The 18777-nt window shown below is 37.9% G+C and overlaps 1 protein-coding gene and 1 pseudogene across 5 annotated transcripts; one reads left to right on the top strand and one right to left on the bottom strand.

Annotated features, from left to right (window-relative positions):
• Nucleotides 1–169: 169 nt before the first annotated feature.
• LOC145462536 (uncharacterized) lies at nt 170–7298 on the bottom strand (annotated as a pseudogene). The gene is made up of 8 exons (XR_014041215.1): nt 6202–7298; nt 5271–5665; nt 4618–4948; nt 4332–4421; nt 3772–3965; nt 3095–3242; nt 2208–2519; nt 170–481 (listed from the first exon to the last, which is right to left on the bottom strand). The product of XR_014041215.1 is annotated as an uncharacterized LOC145462536 (transcript).
• On the top strand, nt 7292–18737 carry LOC145462551 (pescadillo homolog). Of its 4 annotated transcripts, none has more exons than XM_081446096.1 (16): nt 7292–7329; nt 7412–7491; nt 8732–8995; nt 9363–9456; nt 9550–9583; nt 10359–10402; nt 10934–11023; nt 11424–11540; nt 12058–12123; nt 13135–13171; nt 13256–13302; nt 13873–14006; nt 14809–14934; nt 15916–16136; nt 16809–16918; nt 18479–18736. In XM_081446096.1, exons 1-16 carry the CDS (start codon nt 7309–7311, stop codon nt 18551–18553), a joined length of 1560 nt encoding a protein of 519 aa, XP_081302222.1. In that variant the 5' UTR covers nt 7292–7308; the 3' UTR covers nt 18554–18736. The 4 variants fall into 4 exon arrangements, with proteins under 4 accessions (XP_081302222.1, XP_081302221.1, XP_081302220.1 ...); XM_081446095.1 differs by having other exon boundaries at nt 16800–16918; nt 18479–18733; XM_081446094.1 differs by having other exon boundaries at nt 9363–9583; nt 18479–18737.
• Nucleotides 18738–18777: the final 40 nt, after the last annotated feature.

Raw genomic sequence — 18777 nt, forward strand, 5'->3', positions numbered from 1 at the left:
AATGATTAATGACTATACAGTGTGCTTGTTTGTTTTACTTAGAGCTGGTCTGTTAAATATTTCAATATTGAATGTCTGATTCTCATAACTGGACACCTCCCCTAAGAGGCCACTCTTATTCTGGTTCCAAGGGTGGTCACACAGCCACAAATAGAGAGACAACCAGTGACTCTACGTTATATTGAATGTTGAGAGTCCTCACTCTCCTTGTCCATAGTTAGTAGAGCAGTTGATAGTGATTGTAGATCTTTCAACACAGACGTCATTTGCATCAGGTTCATGTCCTCATTAGCTCCATGATCTGCTGCCTGGATCTCCTGTCTTCCCTTTTGAACAGAGGAAGAGATAGTTTTAGGATCACGTTGGATGCTAGATTTTTCTGCTTTGTGTTGTTTACCCTTGCTTCTACTGGTTTTTATTGGCCGTTTATCTTCTACAGGAATTTGGTCTCTGTTTTCTTTCTCTTCCTCTTTGCCAGTGTCTATAAAAAAGTACAGGAGCATGTAAGGAATTCATGTACTAATTACAGGTACCTGGGTGGGTGAAGAATTGGTGTGTAACAATTGGTATTGTTAACAGTCCCCAAAACATATCAATGTTTAAATCAGATGCCATAAAGAAGTCTCAATAATATTGCTCACCAGTTTTGGCAAATCTTTTGATGTATAACATAGAGATTTAGCTACGTTTGGAAGCGGAGCTCCTGGGCCACATTGTTCAAAGCCCAATTAAGCTAACCCAGGATAAACGAGAATTTGGATTTGAGTTTTGTAATTATGCAGTGAGTTTTTTTTGTATATTGTTTGGCCTTCTGTTTTGAGTTTGAATAATCTCAAACTACACAAAACAAAAGCAGTGAAAAAAATTTGTACTCAAGAAAAATTTATACTTCAGTATAATTTATACATTGTCTTTCATTTTGCTAACATTTTCAGCTCACCATTGAAGAGGTTTGCTTGATCTTTTCACCAGCGACGAACCATGGACTCACTGATCCCATATTCTCTAGTGATCTCGGAGTTGTTCTCATAGCTTCTGCCTCAGCCACAATTTTTAATTTGAAGGCCAAGTTGTATGAAGAATGACAAGCTTTTGGCATGATGATCGATTATGGATAACTTTGAAAGAGCGTGTGATAGTTTGAGACAGGATTCTGAACTAAGGTGATGTTTTGTCATGCACACAGTTTTATTTATAAACTCCTGAAATGTCAACTCAGATCACATTAAATTCATCTTACCTGTGATTTGTAGTTATTTTCAATTAAGTGACCAATAACATTAAATGTGTTTTCCTGAATGTATGAATAAATGAACATTCATTTTACAGTGTGTTTCCTGAGAGGGATCCTTCTTTTGATTCACAGTTTGCTCGTATGTTTATTCACTTAACAGTCCATGTAGAAAACAAATATTCGATCTTGGCTTATAGCTAGATGTTTTGGGTTTCTTTTTCATAATTTTCTGACAGGTTCTGATGGCCAAAAGTTTAGGGCCTCAGCTTATAGGCCAATAAATATGGTAACTTTTATTCCTGGGTTTGCTTTAACTGGCCTCTGAACAACCTGGCCCTGATTACAACAAGTTAACCTGACATGAGTCTGCAATCCAATTGAAAACCAGCACTTGGTCAACAGTCAACTTCAAAAAAAAAAAAACGTGACCTTGATGAGCTCTAACCTTGAGCCCATTATATGGTCACGTGATATCAGTCACGTGATACTGATCAGTGGATACCTTGTTTTGACAGGTGTCAATTAACCATAACATGGATGTCCAGTGTCAAAGGATGCTATAAACCAAGGTGGCATGTCTCTGTCAATCTATTAGCTGGAGTATGGCTGCCATGTTGCACAACTCCATCATCGTCGCTGTCATCTGAACGTGCCCATAGCAATACCGACAGCCATGATAACTGAGAAAATCAATTCATGGGTTTCCTTTTCTTTCCTATAGGAGTATGGGGCTCCGCTTGGCTAACCTTTGGGCCGCTGGAGCTCTGCTCTAAACTAATAAGATTTATTCACTTTTGAAATTGTTGGTTTAAAAACATAGCAAACATATGCCCAAAAAAATGCACATACCCAGAAGTATATTAGCCAGAATTTAAATTTTCCTCTCTGGTTGTTCACTGCCTTTCTTGTGTGAAAGCAACCACAAAAAAATGGCTAAAAGTAAGATTAGAAGTATATATCCTGGCTAACTTACCTGAAAGTTCCTTTGGCCTTAGTCTTCGAACGTTGAAACCCTCTTGCCGAACTGTAGCCATGAGCATGTTCCTTTCCTTCTCCAAGTGTCGCAGTTGTGACTGACTTTTCTCTAATTTCATTTCATACTCTTTCTGTTGAAGAGACAGTTGCTCTGCTGATTTCTCCTTTTCCCGCTCAACTTGTCTTTCTGCTTGTCTGAGGGCCACAACTGCTTTGGTGTGTTCACGGCGAATGTCATTAAATTGCCTCTCAAGTTTTGCAAATTCTTCAGTGTATCTTGCTTGCTCTTCTTGCAAGACTTTATCTAAAGCTAAAGAAAGGGATATTTTGTTCTTTTTGACTTCAAAATAAAATGGAGTATGTATCTGATTTTCTGGAGGAGTACAAGAAATTCATTTCTTGTTAAATTGATAAGGGTGTTAACAATAAATAAATGTTATGTATATTAGTTGATCTAATTTTTAGTTAAGTTACGTTGAAGGTCTTAGCTGCCATACATTTGTGAGTGCAGTTACAGTTCACTGGAGGTTTTGTTTGATCAAAGGGACACCCTCACCAATGCTTTTTTAGGACAAATGAAAAGTAATTTGTTTTGCAGTTAATTATCTGAGTGGGAAATGGGATTGCTATCACAGCTGTATCTGAAAATTGTTGGGACAACCTAGCAGTGTGCAAAGAAGCTCAATTTCCAGGTTTGCCCTTTAAGCAAGCTCTAACTATGATGCTCCAGTCTGAAACTCAATCTCACTAGCCCCCAAAATTTCATCTTAAGATACAAGTGCTTCTGAAATTTGAATTTCCTGAAAAGTTTTCCTAAGAAATGTCACTTGCTCGTTGGGTTTTGGGACCGACTTCATTAGCTCACACATAAATCCACGTGCTTACTTTTTTCAGCCACATCCTTATGTTTAGCCATTTCAGTTTTAAGTGCTTCAATAGTCTCCAATCTCTCAGATAATTCAACTTCAGCAGTCTCTAACTTGTCACTAAGGATAGCACTTCTTTCTTGTTCATCCTTCAAGAGCGACTCTAGCTATGAAAAAGTTGTTGGGTGAGTGGTGTACAGTACAATTGTACATGTAGTTTAAAGGTGCAATCATTTATGGGGTTTACTTCACTTGATTTCCTTGAGTACTCAAGTGCTAATTTGTTACCTAAAGGCAGGAAAATGTGCAAATAATAAATACCTTAGTCTGATTACAAGAAAATAAAGTTGAAAGTTGACTAACAAGCTTGAAATGTAAGAATGGGTTCACCTATCTTGGCCACAGGTTGATACTATTTAACCAGAGGTTAACCCAATTTGACCACAGGTTCACCAGGTTAAGAAACAGCCCCAGTCATCATTATTACCACAGGTTCACTGAGCTTACTAAATGTAGTTTAAGCACAGGTTACCAGTTTTAGCAACAGGTTCACTATGGAAAGTTACAAAAAGAACTCTGACATCCCAGAGAATCCCAGAGAATAGATAAATAATTTTGATTCAACTCATGGATGTCTTTTTTTTTCTTGACAAATTTAGAGATATTTTAATGGATATTGTTAGAAAATATGTTCACCTGTGATATTTTGTTTGTAGACTCTTTTAACTGCTCTTCATACTGAGCTTTGATTACTATCTCTTTCCTTTCTAAAGTCTTGGAATCCTTCCTGGCCTGTTCTAACAAATGGTCCCTTTCTCTTGTTAGCTGTTTGACTTCTGATGCTAGCTGTTCATGTGACAAACCAGCCTCTGGCTCACCAGCAATGTTCCCTGAAATGTAAAAGGTTATTGTAGGATATTCAAAAGAGAGAAAGAAAATTGGAAAAATTACTTGCCCTTCAGACAAGTGCTATTAAGAAATGAGAGATTTAACTTGTTCAAATGAAATCTTTGTTTTTGCCAGTCAACTGGACACACTTTGCTGACGTCAATATTTTGTCAACAGAGGAGCTTTGTACATTCATCCCATTTTAAATTGTCAGACAATGAAATCTACCGCCATGCTGCTGGTTTCTGTACTTGTATCTTGTTGTTTTTTTAGTGCCTTACATGATTATAATCTCTGGGAGAGTCAAATAACTTATTTAATTATTAATAATAAGTTAATAGTGTTATTATAGGTTGTTTTGTACATACCATCAGACGTTGTTTGCATATTTTCAGCACCTTTGGTAGCTGCTTCAGACAGTTCATTTCTCAACTGTATCTTGCGATGAGTTATTAATCCTAGACATCACACAAGAATAAAGAGAATTTTAGTGTACAGTATGAAATTTATTTCATTTTATTTGTTTTCTTTATTCATTTATTTATTTATTTCATTTGATGATGATAAACTTCTATGAAATCAGCACCTTACCTGACTACAAGAAAGAAAAATCTGATTTTTAGAACATAACATATACAGTTCAAATATACTGACCTTGAAGAAATTTCACTCGTCCAGATGCAAAACTAACACGTTGAGTAAATACAGCAAGTTTCCTAAACGCTTCATCCATCTCTGAACCAACGTTTTCCATGAAAGATTCTGTTGTCTGAGCAACCTCTTGAAGATTACACACAGTCAATTGATAATTTGCAACAAGGGACTTCAGCCTTTTCTCATTTTGCTGACACTTTTCCAGCTGCCTTTCCAAAGATAGGCTCCTGTTAACTTCAATTTGCTGTTCCGCTTTTTTGTCAGCTAAGAGATGTGTCAACATGGCTGCTTCTCTCTTTGATTCCTCCAGCTCTTTACTCAATTGTTTCACCTAAAAATATCATATGTTTTGATGTCAACAGTTCACATCAAAATTCTTGTCACTGGACTTCATTTAAGGTAAAGGTTTCTCCTAGGGAGAATTTAATTTTCAATCAGAAACCATGACCAGATCTCAGTGGGGTACAAGTGAAAGGGTTTAGCTTGTTTGTTGAAATTTATTCATGCAGTGGCCTAAATTTGCGTTTGCTTTGATTTTTCTCAAACCAGTTTGCAATTGTATTGTTATCTTCATTTGCTTCAGTTTACAAATCACACTGGTTTGAAAAATTTTAGCTCATACAAAATTGCTACAAATAATATGCCACACTCACCTGAGCCCTCTCATTTCTTTCTTCCTTCTCACAGGTGATCTCTTGTGATTTTAATTGAACTAACAAGGCAAACACCTTCTCTCTCCACTTTGTAAGCAAACTGTCTCCTTGACTGCTGTCACCCTTGGTGAATTTAGTTTGAAACTTAACTAATTCTGTCTCTTGAATGGAAAGAATTTCATTCATGGATGATAGTCTCACATTGAGAAGTTCTACCGTAGATCTTAAATGCTCATTTTCCTGTAACAAGCTAGTGATGTTTTGCTTTGCGTCTTCGTTCTCTTTTTGAAGTTTCTCCATCTGTGTGTTTGGCAGGTTCTCTCCGATGTAAGCTCTAAGTTGGTCAACAACTGAGTTCTGAGCCTTAAGTTCTTCTTCTTTCCTCTCAAGCTTTCCTAGGAATGGTCAGTGGTGGGTCAATATAAACGAAATGAAGGGTAGGTGAAATATGGCAGTGTAAGGTATATAATCTGTGCTTACCTTTTTACTTGGGAGAGGGGTGTAGGGGAAGGGAGGCAGAGGGGGCCATAAAATTCTTGATAAAGGTCATTTTTGAGTTTTAAAAATAAGTTATTGCCATATCAGAAATGATTTTTTTATCAGATCTGTATCTTTTGAGTGGGTTGTGAAGGGGAGGCCCAATCTCTGTTAGTAACACATGGACTCAAGTTGTGACTCGGGTCTCATCCTCAGAAAAACTAAGGACGGAACTTGGTAAAAGAAGATTAATAAGGTAGGCCAAAACTAGTGTAAACAAACAATGTGTTTAGCACTTAAGCTTGACGTTCAAAAGCTCTGTTCACACAAATTTATTTGTTTAATTTTCCATTTGCCCAATTATTTTTCCCTGAGATTTTGGCAATGATGATGATTTACTAGTGGCATAGGCAGTCAGACTTGCTGCTTTGAATTGCTTGGTTGATTATCTCACCTGTTAGATTCTGGACTTCTCTTTGATATGAAATTGTCTGCTCTTCTATCTTACAGCTTAGTTCTTTAAAAGTTTTGTCAAAATCTGATTGACTTGCTTGAATTTTTTCTTGATAATTGGTTATGTTTGTTGAATACTCTCTTTCTTTTGCTTTCAGTTCCTCTTTAAAAATCTTTAGTTCTTCTTCTGCAGCATTCAGTTTGTTTTTTGTCTCTACGTGAATCTGTTCTCTTCTTGAGAGCTCATCACTCATTTCTTGTAACTCTGTTAAATACTTTGCTTCACAGGCATTTAAACTTTTCTGCAATGCTTTGATTTGCTCATACTTGTCATATTCATTTTTGCCGAGCACATCTTCAAAACCTCTCCTATCAATCTTCACCTGCTCCTCTGCATTTTTAACTTCAGCTTTTAAATTCTTGACAATCGCCATTTGCTTTCTGGCGCGTTTCTCCAAACTCTCCACTTCTCTCTCGAACATTTCCTCCTTTTGTCGCAATTCAGTTTTGAGCTCCTTGATCAACGAATTCGCCTTCTCTAGCTCGGCTTCGCTTCTTTCAAGGTCTGTTTCAAAGTTACTTTTCATCTCTTTAAGCTCTGTTTTGAGTTTAGCGGTTAAACCTCCGAGCTTTCTAACCTCCGATTGCAGCGAAAGATTTTCCTCTTGAAGTTCAGCCATTCGTTTCAGATCCAGTGCGTCATCGACTCGGCCTTTCTGCACCATAAGCCTGGTCTTTCGAATCTCGCCCTCGAGACGCAGTTCTTCCTCTTTCGACCGCTCCAGTTGCTGTCGAAGTTGTTTGTTTTCATTCTGCAACTTGTTGATTTCAGCCAAAGCTCTGGCACTCTCATCACCTTGATCTTTCACTACATTATATTCAGATGGGGGTAAAAGCTTCGTTGCAGCCGAATCCGTTTTCTTTGAAGGGATTTTAGGACGTGTGACCTGAAAATATGCAGGAGAAAGGAACTTTTCGCTAACATTTTTGCTGCTGCCCGCCATTTTTTTGCGAAAGACAGAATCGACCAGGCGAAAACCCAGAAAGCCTTGCAAGCCGCGCATTTCACAACATTTTCACGTGGTGCCATTTTACGACGAAAAACACGATGGGAAGACAGAAGAAAAGGGTTTGTTTTGACGGTTATTCCTGTCTGTTCTTAAACTTTGCTACCGTGTAACAAGGAAAACTACTTTTTGAATTGTCCATAGGGAGAAAGTGGAGCGGCAACCAACTATATTTCAAGAAATCAAGCGCTAAAGAAACTACAGCTCAGTTTGCCAGATTTCAGGTGAATGTTTGATTATTTAGCTTAGAATATCTCTGATTGTTTAAGGGCCTTAGAGGTTTTCCTTGATAACTTAAATCCTTTAAGACTTGAGTTTCACCTAAAATGTTTTGTCTGTACATGATATTTTAGAGGCGGTGTTCTAGGGGAAATTAGCCCATTGCATTCCCTTTCTTCAAACCGGCTTAAGATCCTGGATACTTAGCTTGAGTTTACTTTGCGAACCTAGATAACGTGTTTATGTGATTTGAAAATAAACCATCTTTTGAACGTTATGCAGGTTCTTTTGAAATTTGTATTTTCTCACCCTATCCCTATCCCCAACCCCCACCCCCCACACATCCACCTAAATGCAGTTAGATGATAATTTTTAGGATATAGGGCTTTTTGAGGGGTTCCTTTTTAACTACAGGTTTAGAGCAGTTGCTAAGGGATTGTAGAAGGTGATATTTAGAGGAAAGCTATTTTGGAGTGTTTTGCAGTGCTGAATGTTGAATTTTATATGAAGGAACATTTGCTTTGAAAAAATATATGATTTTGTGTGTGTAACTACTGCCAGTCCCAAACCATGCTTTAGAATTTTAAATCCGTAAAACTTGGAAGTAAAGAGGAAGTTACGATAATTTTATCTTATGAATAAGAAATAACTTATCCTTCGTTATAATTGTACGTATGGAATTACTGTTTACAGGTAAAAGAGGAAAGCTACTGTAGAAAGTCTGTTAATGCAGGCGTTTATTACCACACGACTTTTATGATGATGTGAGTTTCATAGAACCCATACATAGCATAAGCACATGGACGTTTTTAATCTATTGATACTGATTTAAATTTTCAGATTTAGATGCCTTTTAAGTTTTAGGGATTTTTCTATTCTTGTCACATGACTGGTCAGATATGGCCGTGATCTAAAACTTTTGAGGACTCTTCATTTATCTAACAAACCTGTGCAAAAAGCTTATCCTTAAAAGAAATTCATGGCAAATTTGTAGGTAAGAAGGACCCACCTTAATCAACAGAAACTAAACCCTGTCCTTTTTATGAAACAGATAAATAGCAGTTGCAAAATATTTAAGCCCAAATTTTTATACCCCCCTTCCTAAAAAAAGGTCCCTAACCGCCTAGTCATTTATAATTTCAAGTAACCTCTGGAGCAGGCAACTTTTAAAATGCTAATGCTACATGGTGTTGAAATTTTTAAGATTTAGTTGTCTCATATACAAATGATATGTTATTTTTTTAGGCGACTATGCATTTTGAAGGGTGTGTACCCTGTGGAGCCAAAGAACAAGAAGAAAGTCAACAAAGGAAGTACAGCAAACAAGACTTATTACTATATCAAGGACATTCAGTACCTTGCACATGAGCCAGTTCTTAACAAGTTTAGAGAGTTCAAGGTGTTTCTTAGAAAGCTAAAGAAAGCTATCGCCAAAGAAGAACCAGACACTGCTCAAAGACTAGAAGACAACAAACCAATTTACAAACTTGATCACATTCTTAAGGAGAGGTAAGTATGTTTTGGTTTAGTTGTCAAAAGGTTTAGAATCAATTGTTAAGAAATTGAGGCGACACTGTATGAAACAGGGCAGTATCTGTCCTTTCCCTGATAACAAGATGGAACCGTAGTAGTGATAACAAAAGGAGTCTTTTTCCTCTCTTGAGTTTGTTGTTTTCTTATTTCTCCTTGTGGGTAAGGACTGCCTCATTGCAGGTAGCATTGCAAACAGCTTGCCATTAAAGATCTTTCAAATATTGATGAATAAGACAGTTATCCAGTTGTACTAATGAAAATTTTTAACCTTTACAATGGTGGCTACAATCACTCTCAATGAATGTTGCTATAGGTTTTTTCGACTTGAACTTGTAATTTTCAGGTACCCAACATTCATTGATGCTGTTAGAGACTTGGATGATGCTCTGTCCATGCTTGTCTTATTTTCCTCAATGCCACAGACCGATAAAATTCAGGTTAGCTATTGTTTAATCGTTTTTCTGGATGTACACACACAACAGTCATGTCGTCTTGAAAACGTTTCTTCACTAGTTTTGCTTTTTCCACAGGCTGATGTGGTAAAACAGTGTAAAAGATTGTCAGGTTTGTAACTAATTTGAATTATTGCTTAAGATAGTCTGTCCATTAGAAAGCAACATTGGTGTGTTAGAATTAGAGTCCTGTTGATGTGATAGGCCCTTTGCAGCTGGGGTCACGTGACCAAATTTTTCCTAAAAAATTTTTGTATTATCGGCTATAACTTAAAGAATGCCAGAAATGGAAAGAGCGCATCGAAAATACCAAAGAGGCCAAGTTTGAGGCCCCAGGAAAAAACGAGTAAGTTTATACCATAGTTTGAATTTTCGGAAAATTTAGAGGATTCGTATGGAAAATGTTGCTGGAGAGCAAGGTCTTGCTCTCCAGCAACATTTTCCCATACAAGTCTTCTTATTCTTTCAAAAATTCAGACCATCATAAAATCTCATTCTCTGATGATGGGGGCCTCAAACTTGGCCATTTTGATATTTTCGACATGCTTTTTCCATTTCTGGCATTCGTTAAGTTATAGCCCATAATTTTATGAAAAGTAGGTCATGTGATGGCTTAGCTGCAAAGGGCCTATTACTGCCAGATTGCTTGTGAGTCCAAGCTCAATTATTTTTGACCAGATAATAATATATAAAATCTCTGAATCTGTCTGTGCTTTCAATTACATAACGTTTGCCAGGGTCAACCTGGCTTGGTACATGTGACTCTACATGACTTGTACAGGTCTATATGAAAGGACTCCTTGTGTTAACTATTTTTACAAGTACATGCATGTATAGCTATGTTGTAGTCTTATTCTTAATTAACCTTTCGTTTCTCTCAATTGCAGTTGAATTTCAGCACTATATAATCGCTTCAAAGTCACTAAGAAAGGTATATTGAACTTGATTTTGAAATGTTCAATGGTAATATCAGTAAACAGCTTTGGTAACAGTATTACATTTTTGGGCACGTTCATCTTAGAAAATAATTATCGCAATAATTTAGTATGTGATTTCCAGGGTTAGGAGTGGAAGTGGTAAATTTCAGACTTCACGAGTCAAATGTATTTTCTGTCAGTGCAAGATTCTCTTAGCATTTCAAAAGAAATTGAGACTGAGAAGAAAAAAATTGCGATGATGAGACCTCCATGTTAGACACAGTCATAAATTTTGAATGACTTTTTGTCACCCCTAAGATTACGTATACATGTGCCTTTCATTCTTGATCTGTTCTAAGTCTATTTTTTTGTCAGCCTTTCACACTTTACATTATCTAACTAGCCATCTAACTGAAAAAATTAAACACTTCTATGAAATAGCAAGTGTACTTACTTTTGTATGGAATTACTCAACAACAGTCATATCATTGTCAGTAGAAATTGCTTTCATTCATGTTATGTCCACATTTTTGTCTTGTCGCTAGGTTTTTCTTTCAATAAAAGGAGTGTATTTTCAAGCTGAAATTCAAGAGCAACCTGTGACATGGATTGTACCATACCAGTTTTGTCAAGAGGTATGACCATTGCTTGTCCCTGTCCTGTTCCACTTTGTAGCTTATTTTTTATTAGAAAACCTGACCAGGGTTGCAACTAAGATTTGAGGCATGGAAAAATATCTACATTATTGGTGGGCATTAGCAGGGGTCTCATTAAGAGCTGGGAACCATGCAAATTGACTGGCTGTGAGGATGATTTTGCCTGCCTGGTTTGACCATCTAGAGGAAAGCTCTTCTTGCGAGGAAAATCAGTCAAAAAAGTTTTGCTAACCTGTGAAAACGGGTTGTCATTTTGCTGAAAATGTCAATGAAACCCTTGGGTACTGGTCCAAAAAACAGTTTCATAACTTTTCTAGTAGTTCCAAGTTGAAAATCCTTGGGCAAAGTGAAATAATTTGTTTCCATAATTTTCTCACAGCCACCATCTGATGTTGACTTTCGAGTGATGCTTACTTTTGTGGAGTTCTACACCACCATGATAGGCTTTGTGAATTTCAAATTGTTCAACATGTTGAACTTACACTACCCCCCAAAGGTGAGTACATGTAGGTAAATGAATAGTGGGTGTCAAAATAGTAAATTATTCCGGGGTTGCCACGGTCAGGGAAAAGTCAGAGAAAATTAGATTTTATTCAAAGTCAGGGAAAAGTCAGGGAATTTTGTATCAGGTCGGGGAATTTCTAAATCCCTGTTCAAAGTCAGTGAAAAGTCAGGAAAGTTGATCTTAAGGTTGCCGCAAATTATTTTATTAATAAAATGTTTTTGTATAGATAAGGCAATTTTGTTTCAAAAATTTTCTGAGCCATCCTTATTTTTGTTGATTGATGGCCAGTAAAGTCATCCCGCAGGGTCAGTGAAAATTGCTTTACAGTCAGTGAAAAGTCAGGGATTATTTTTGTTCTAGTGGATGGCAACCCTGTATTTGATGAATCCCACAGTTAAGTTAATTACATCAATTGTTTGTATCACTGCTGTTATCCTCATACTACTGTACTCCCACTGCTTTGCAGAGCCAGAACACTTGTTTTATATCCTGTTTTCCTGATTTGCAGCTTGCTGGTGAATGCAATAATGCAAACAGTGCAGGCTATTGTGAAGAGTCAGAATTGGAAGATGAGGTTAGGTGTAATTGTACAGGAAACATTCAATATACTGACTTAGAAAAAGGTCTGGATTGGCATTAAGCCAGTTATGTCCCTGTAAGAACTGGGAAGGCATTATTGATATTATTTTAATATATAGATTTAGGCCAGCCTAAAAGCATAGCTCCTGGGACAGGTTGTTCAGAGCCTGAATAAGCTAACCCAGGAAAAGGTAGAATTTTGATTTGAGTTTTGTAACTTTGCTAAGAGGTTTTCTGTATATTGTTTGGCCTTCTGTTTTGAGTTTTAATAATCACCATATACACAATATGAAGCAGCAAAAAACATTTGTATAGAAGAAAAAGTTATAACTCAGTTAACTTTTAATCCTGGGTTAACGTTAACCGGCTTCTGAACAATCCTACCCTGTTTTCAACAAGTTAACCTGATATGACCCCATGATCCAATTGAAAACCAGCACTTGGTCAGCGGTCAACTTCAAAGAAACATGTGACCTTGATGAGCTGTAAACTTGAGCCGGCGATATGGTCACGTGATACTGGTCGGCGGATACCTTGTTTTGACAGGCGTCCATTGATCATAACATGGATGTCCAATATCAAAGAACTACACGGTAAACCAAAGCTGCATGTCTCTGTCAACTCATTATTTGCCGCCATGTCATGTGACTCTGTCATCGCAATCGCTGTTGTGCGTACACGCCCACAAAAAATACCGCTAGCCATGATAACCATGAGAAAATCAACTCATGGGTTTCCTTTTCTTTCCTATATGAGTGTGGGGCTCCGCTATTATATATCAAGGTGAGTCTAGTCAAGCAACACTGAGGAATAATGCCCCTTGGTCATTTTTGTACTGACCTTGCTACACTTGATCCATACTGCCACAACCTTGGGTCCATATTCCCCAGTGCAGACCCTCGCACTCTTGCCATGTGCCTTCTCAAGTTACATGTATCATGCCTGGTTCCTTGATAACTATAACATTGTCATATGAATATGTTTTTTCTTGTGTTTAACTCTGCAGGTGCTCTCTGCTCTAAATCAAAACTTAGCAGTCACAGGTAAGCATGCTGACATACTTGTATTGTAAGTTCACAGAATGAAAGGAAATGCTAACATGAAAATTGTCTATTTCTTGCCAACAGTACAGGAAGATGAAGTAGCAGTGGATGACTTTCCTGTTGATCCTGATGTAAGTTACAAGTTACATGTAATTCTTTGTTATGAAATACAATGTTAAAGGTCATATGCAACGTTAGAAACAGGAAGAAATCTGGGGTGAGTCTCATTTCACGGTTACTTGCGAGACCATTACTAGGGAGAAAACAAAAGATGGCAAGCCATGTAGTTTTCAGAAATGATCCAGGTAACATATCCATGTGGATACGATCATGTTCTAGTGACTTGTCAAGCACTCTGCCCCAATGAAAGGGAGAGGAAAGATTGCATACCAAACCCAAAGAGTATCTGTGTAAGAGGCTACCATATCCATGAGCCAGTGTAAGATACGAATCACTCCAGATTTCTTCTAATTTCTAAAGCGGTGAATTGTATGTCAAAAGCTTTTACTTTTTGCTCTTTTCATCACCATGAAGAAGAACAGTATTTTTCCATGCCCTAACCATATTGAAAATCTTGTGACTTCAATATTATCAGCAACTGTTTTTACACAAATATTTTGTAGCTGTTCATATAGTGTACACTTACTAAGTAAACTTAAACCATATTTTTTTTTAATGTGAACTGTTTTTTTTTTCAACAGAGTGAAGATGCCAAAGCACAGGAAGCTAGCAGGAAAGAGTTTCAAGAAACAGAAAAACTAAAAAACTTATTTTCAGATTGCAAGGTGTTTCTTTCCAGAGAGGTTCCAAGAGAGATTCTTGTATTTGTCATCAGGTATGCAGTTTCCTCAGGCTGTTTCTAATTTGTGAGCAGGGTTGGCGCAGTGGTGAGGGTGCTCGCCTCCCACCAATGTGTCCCGGGTTTGATTCCCAGCTCTACCCGGGGTCATGTGGGTTGAGTTTGTTGTTGGTTCCCTTCCTAGCCCCGAGAGGTTTTTCTCCGGGTACTCCGGTTTTCCCCTCTCCTCAAAAACCAACATTTCCAAGTTCCAATTTGATCCTGATTATTGTCAAGCACTTTATCATGAGCCTCTGGCTCAGGTGATTGTGCAAGCACTCCCGGTGTTTGACATTAAATTTGCATTACATTTTTGTGTGGTTTCAAGTAATATTCTTACGCATCTTGTGGAAGGTAGTTAGAAGATTACAAGGGGTGGGGGTTCTGAAAAGCCAAAACTTTTAAGGAAAGGATGAAGATAAACTGGAATTTCTATAGCCAGGGGGGAAGGGGGGGCTCAAACCAAGAAAACTCTTTGTGGGGTTGTGTGGGCATTATCAAAAATGGCACAATGTAGTGTTTATTTTTAAAGTATACTGGTTTAACACTCCTCCCCCCCCCCCTCCCCCTCGCCAGGGGTTTCAGTAACGTTCTCAGCAGGAAGGCAACTGGTTTTTACAGGAGGGCAAAACTTTTTGAACTGAGCTTCAAGAAAAACTTCCTTCTAGATGGTCAAACTAGCCGGGAGAAATTGTCCTCACAGTTCATCAATTTGCCCGGTGCCCCACCCTTATTGAAACTCCTGTCTTCCACTCCCCTTCCTAGCTGACGCTGTTAAACGCTCTTTTGTTGTTGTCAGGTGTTTTGGAGGTGAAGTTTCTTGGCACAGTACTGATGCGATAGGAGCTACTTTTGATGAAAGCAGTGAATCAATAACTCATCAGATAGTAGACAGACCAGCTCAGGGACACAGATATCTATCCAGGTAAGTAATGGATCAGCGGCTTTTGACACGCAATGTACCTCGATTCTATGAGAAATGAACTGGTTTTACATTTGAGGCAAACTTGTAGCTGGCTTTCAAAACTCGAGGAAAAAGTCAAAAGAAACGGTCAAAACTGAACATGTTTAGAAGAGACCAGGTTGAACTGAAATTGATATCTGCCCTTCATGCAATATATCAAATACAAGAGACAGTGTTTCATCATGATATCCAAACACCATAAGTATTTTTCACGAAATTGGAGGTGTTTGGATAGCCAATGAAACACTGTCTCGAGTGTTTGATATATCTTCTCAATCGAAACAAAAACTAAGGAGTGAACGGAGAAGTAAAATCGTCAAAATTTTCTATGCTAATTAAGACCGGGTATCCAAACCTCCTTCAAGGTTGTGGTTTCCTTTGTTTTAACTTGATGAATTATTAATGAGTTTGAGAACTAAAGATCAAGTTGGCCAAAAAAATGTATGAAGATGGCCAGTTCCCCTGAAGGAAAATTTGCAGAGTTAAAGAGTTAAAAACTACATGGTGAGCTTGCGTGAAACATAGAACATTACTCTACAGATGATAGGAATTATGGAAGTGACAATGAATGAGCCAGCAACGTAAAAACGTAGTAACAATGTTTGTAAGTTTGGCTCAGAGAGTCCTTCGAAATTTTGCAAAAATGTTTCCAAAAAATATACTTTGTTGGGAACTGCCTCCTAGAAGAGATAGTAACTTGAAATTTTCTAGACTCTTTTAAATCCAATGTGTCAGCGTTTCATAAGCTAAAGCTATGTTATTTTATTATTTTAGATGCCTTATTTTAAATAGTTATTTTTACGAATCGTTTTTATTTTTTGTAAAAACAATTTCGCTATAGTTGGTGTGATGTCTTAAGACTTTTCACTGATCTAACTCATGTAGATGTAAATTTAAGGGGGATTCTGTTCAAGCTTTCCCGCAAATTTTGATATCCTACAGGTATTACATCCAGCCCCAGTGGGTGTTCGACTGTGTGAATCACCGCAAGCTCCTCCCTGTCGAAGATTACTTCCCAGGGGTTGAGCTTCCTCCGCACCTGTCACCGTTTGTTCAAGAGGAAGAAGGGGACTATGTTCCTCCCGAGAGACAAGCCATGCTGGAAGAACAGAAACAGGCAGGAAGAGACAGCGAGATAGAGGAGGAGGAAGAGGAGGAGGAAGGTGAGAAAGTCATCAGGGGTTTCTCTGTCCATCGCTAAACACCAGATTAGAGATAACGTAACTACAACCTTGGTCACAAGGGTTGGAGAACGTCATTGTATACACATTGTGCCCCTCTCCACCCCTGTGCAATGTTAACGAAAAACGTTCATCTAACACATGTTTGCATTTTACCATTTTCCATCATTGAAAGGGGAAATGGGGGTGCTGACACTTATTCCGAAGGTATTATGGTCCTAATTTTTTGTTTTTGCGATTTTTCCAACACAATTTGTCCATGGTTGAAGCTTGATTCAATTCAGCATCTACTTGTGGAGGATGGATACACTATTGTTTAATAAACGGAAACAGTGTGAAAAGCGAAAAAAATCAGGAAAACGATAACAGTAGTGAGTTCGCATCGGAGAAGAGAAAAAGAGACCAGATAGACGATTCCCTCTGGTCATTTTTTTATTTATTTCCATTCCTTTAAGCTTATCTCTATGTTGCCTTCAGTTGCTGGTATACACCACACTTACCGTCTTTTCAAAAATAACAGCGTGAGTGTTCATTAGCCGGAATAGAGGTCGGTCAGTTGATGAAAAAAATGACGAAATTTTATGTCGAAAGGAAAGGTTTGAACTCAGGCTACACGTACTGATTTTATTTTTATTTTTTTCTCAGGGACGCCAGGTGAAGAACTAAGTAAAGAGGAAAAGAACTTGGCGATAATGGCCATGAAAAAGAAAGACAAACGGCTATACGACCGTATTATGCATTCCAAGAAGAAAAAGAGATCAGAGGTAGACTACTTTTCTGGTTTGCTTTGTGTTTTTTTATTTAAACAATATCACGATATCTGATTTATTGTAGTTTATAACCTACAAAAAAGCATAGGGGAAAATCACTTTTATGCCGCGGCTGCATGACCAGCTATGCAACAATATTGTTATACCCAGGTTATACAGGTCATACAGTAGAAGTCTTATATGGAAAGCAGCATGTTTCAGGCGTTCAGTTTCACTAGCGCATTAGCATAACAACATGCGTATACGCGGAAAGCCGCTAATATTGGAGATCAAATGAAGTCGTTTGGTCCGCCAAAAAAATTTCCGGCAAACAAGGAGCACCTTTCAAGGTACTCCAGTTTGACTGATCCAACCAGTCAGTCGGAAATTTGCCGTTCCATTTTGAGAAACCGGTTCGTTGCCCTACTTCTCTTCATTAAATTTTCTTTTCGGTAGGAGATTAGGGAAAGGGAGGCGCGGTGACCTCATGGTTAGTGCGCTCGTCTCCGGATCGATCGTAGAAATACTCCTAGTCGCTTCATGCTACAGAAACCGGGATAAGCTCCGGCATGATGGGCCACTTGGCTCGTAAGCAGACTTTACCTTTTTTTTAGGAGATTAGGGAAAGGAGCAGAAAATGGTGAAAGCCATTTCTCTTGCTTGGCGTGGTTCGATCAAAAAAGTCAGGCTGGTTAATCTGGTAAAATTGAAAGCGCCCAAAGACACTTAATAAAACTCCGTGAAGACACCATCTCGAGTGAAATAGCTTTATTTCACCCAGCACTGTAACACAGATCATCGCAGAACAAATTATACTAGGTTAACCCTTTGAATACCAACTACGTAGATATGCGTAATTAATGGTCGTGCTCTTTGTACCACTTGTGACGTCATCAATTTAAATGTCATTAGATATTCTTGAGAAGCAGATAGTAGTGTTAGGCTAGGCCTTTCCGCACAATGGTCAGGTTTAGATATCGACGACATTCCGACGTCGCAAATCCAAAAACAAGGTTATCAGTTTTGGTGCAAAAACGGTGGTAAAATGGTCCACTACGCCTATGATTGATCAAGGTCCATTTCTAGGCTTTGACCGTAATTAACATCCAACTTTTCACGGCAGCCAGAAAGAACATACAACGCAAAAGGTAGCCAGTGTAAAAGGGCCGAGAAAAACAGAAAGGAAAGGGGCAACAAACAAAACTGAGAACAGTTAATGGCAAAAAAAAAGGAAGTCCTAATTTTGGCTTATGCGCATGCCCGGAATTGAAATTTTGCTCAATTTTGTACCTAATCCTCGAAAAATCTCTCCTTTTAGTAAAAAAAAAAGCTTTCTTAGCAAAACTTATTTAGCGTCATGGCAGCTAAAAAACCTGACTAAACGGTTAAAAACGGTATTTTTTGGCGTAAGTTTGGTATTCAAAGGGTTAAACAGTGTACGAAATGTGCTTGCTGTTATAGTACACTATATTTCGTGCAACTTGCTTTGCAACAGGTGTTTTGGACACTGCCTAAACATTTTTATTTCTCGTGTAGCAGTGCGTTAAGCTTCAATTTTTTTTTGTTTCTCTTTAGGTACGAAAACTCGAGACTAAAAGAAAGGCTTACGACGAGGCACAGTCGAAAAAGAAACAAAAGACAACAAGATGAAATAACAACTTGAAATATGAATTCAACGTTTAATAAAATGATATTTTACGAGCACGAGAACTTGTGTAGATAATTCGAGTCTTAAGTTCAACCTTAGTTGACGTTCTTTCTTGTTATTTAAACGAAGTTTGCTTGGAGTGCAAATGGAATTTATGAACGCTTAGATATATTTATTTACATTTTAAAAATCTTTTTGCCTAACCCAATTAGAACGATTTTAAGTA

This window comes from Orbicella franksi, chromosome 12, assembly GCF_964199315.1.
Source record: "Orbicella franksi chromosome 12, jaOrbFran1.1, whole genome shotgun sequence".
In the NCBI taxonomy this organism is placed as follows: domain Eukaryota; kingdom Metazoa; phylum Cnidaria; class Anthozoa; order Scleractinia; family Merulinidae; genus Orbicella; species Orbicella franksi.

What these genes read in the sequence shown, in the direction of transcription:
- LOC145462551 (XM_081446093.1), top strand. Translation starts at nt 7,309, where the DNA reads ATGGGAAGACAGAAGAAAAGG. An exon ending in ACTTACACTACCCCCCAAAG is followed by an intron (nt 11,541 to 12,057) that starts GTGAGTACATGT and finishes CCTGATTTGCAG; the next exon opens with CTTGCTGGTGAATGCAATAA. An exon ending in AGTCAGAATTGGAAGATGAG is followed by an intron (nt 12,124 to 13,134) that starts GTTAGGTGTAAT and finishes TTAACTCTGCAG; the next exon opens with GTGCTCTCTGCTCTAAATCA.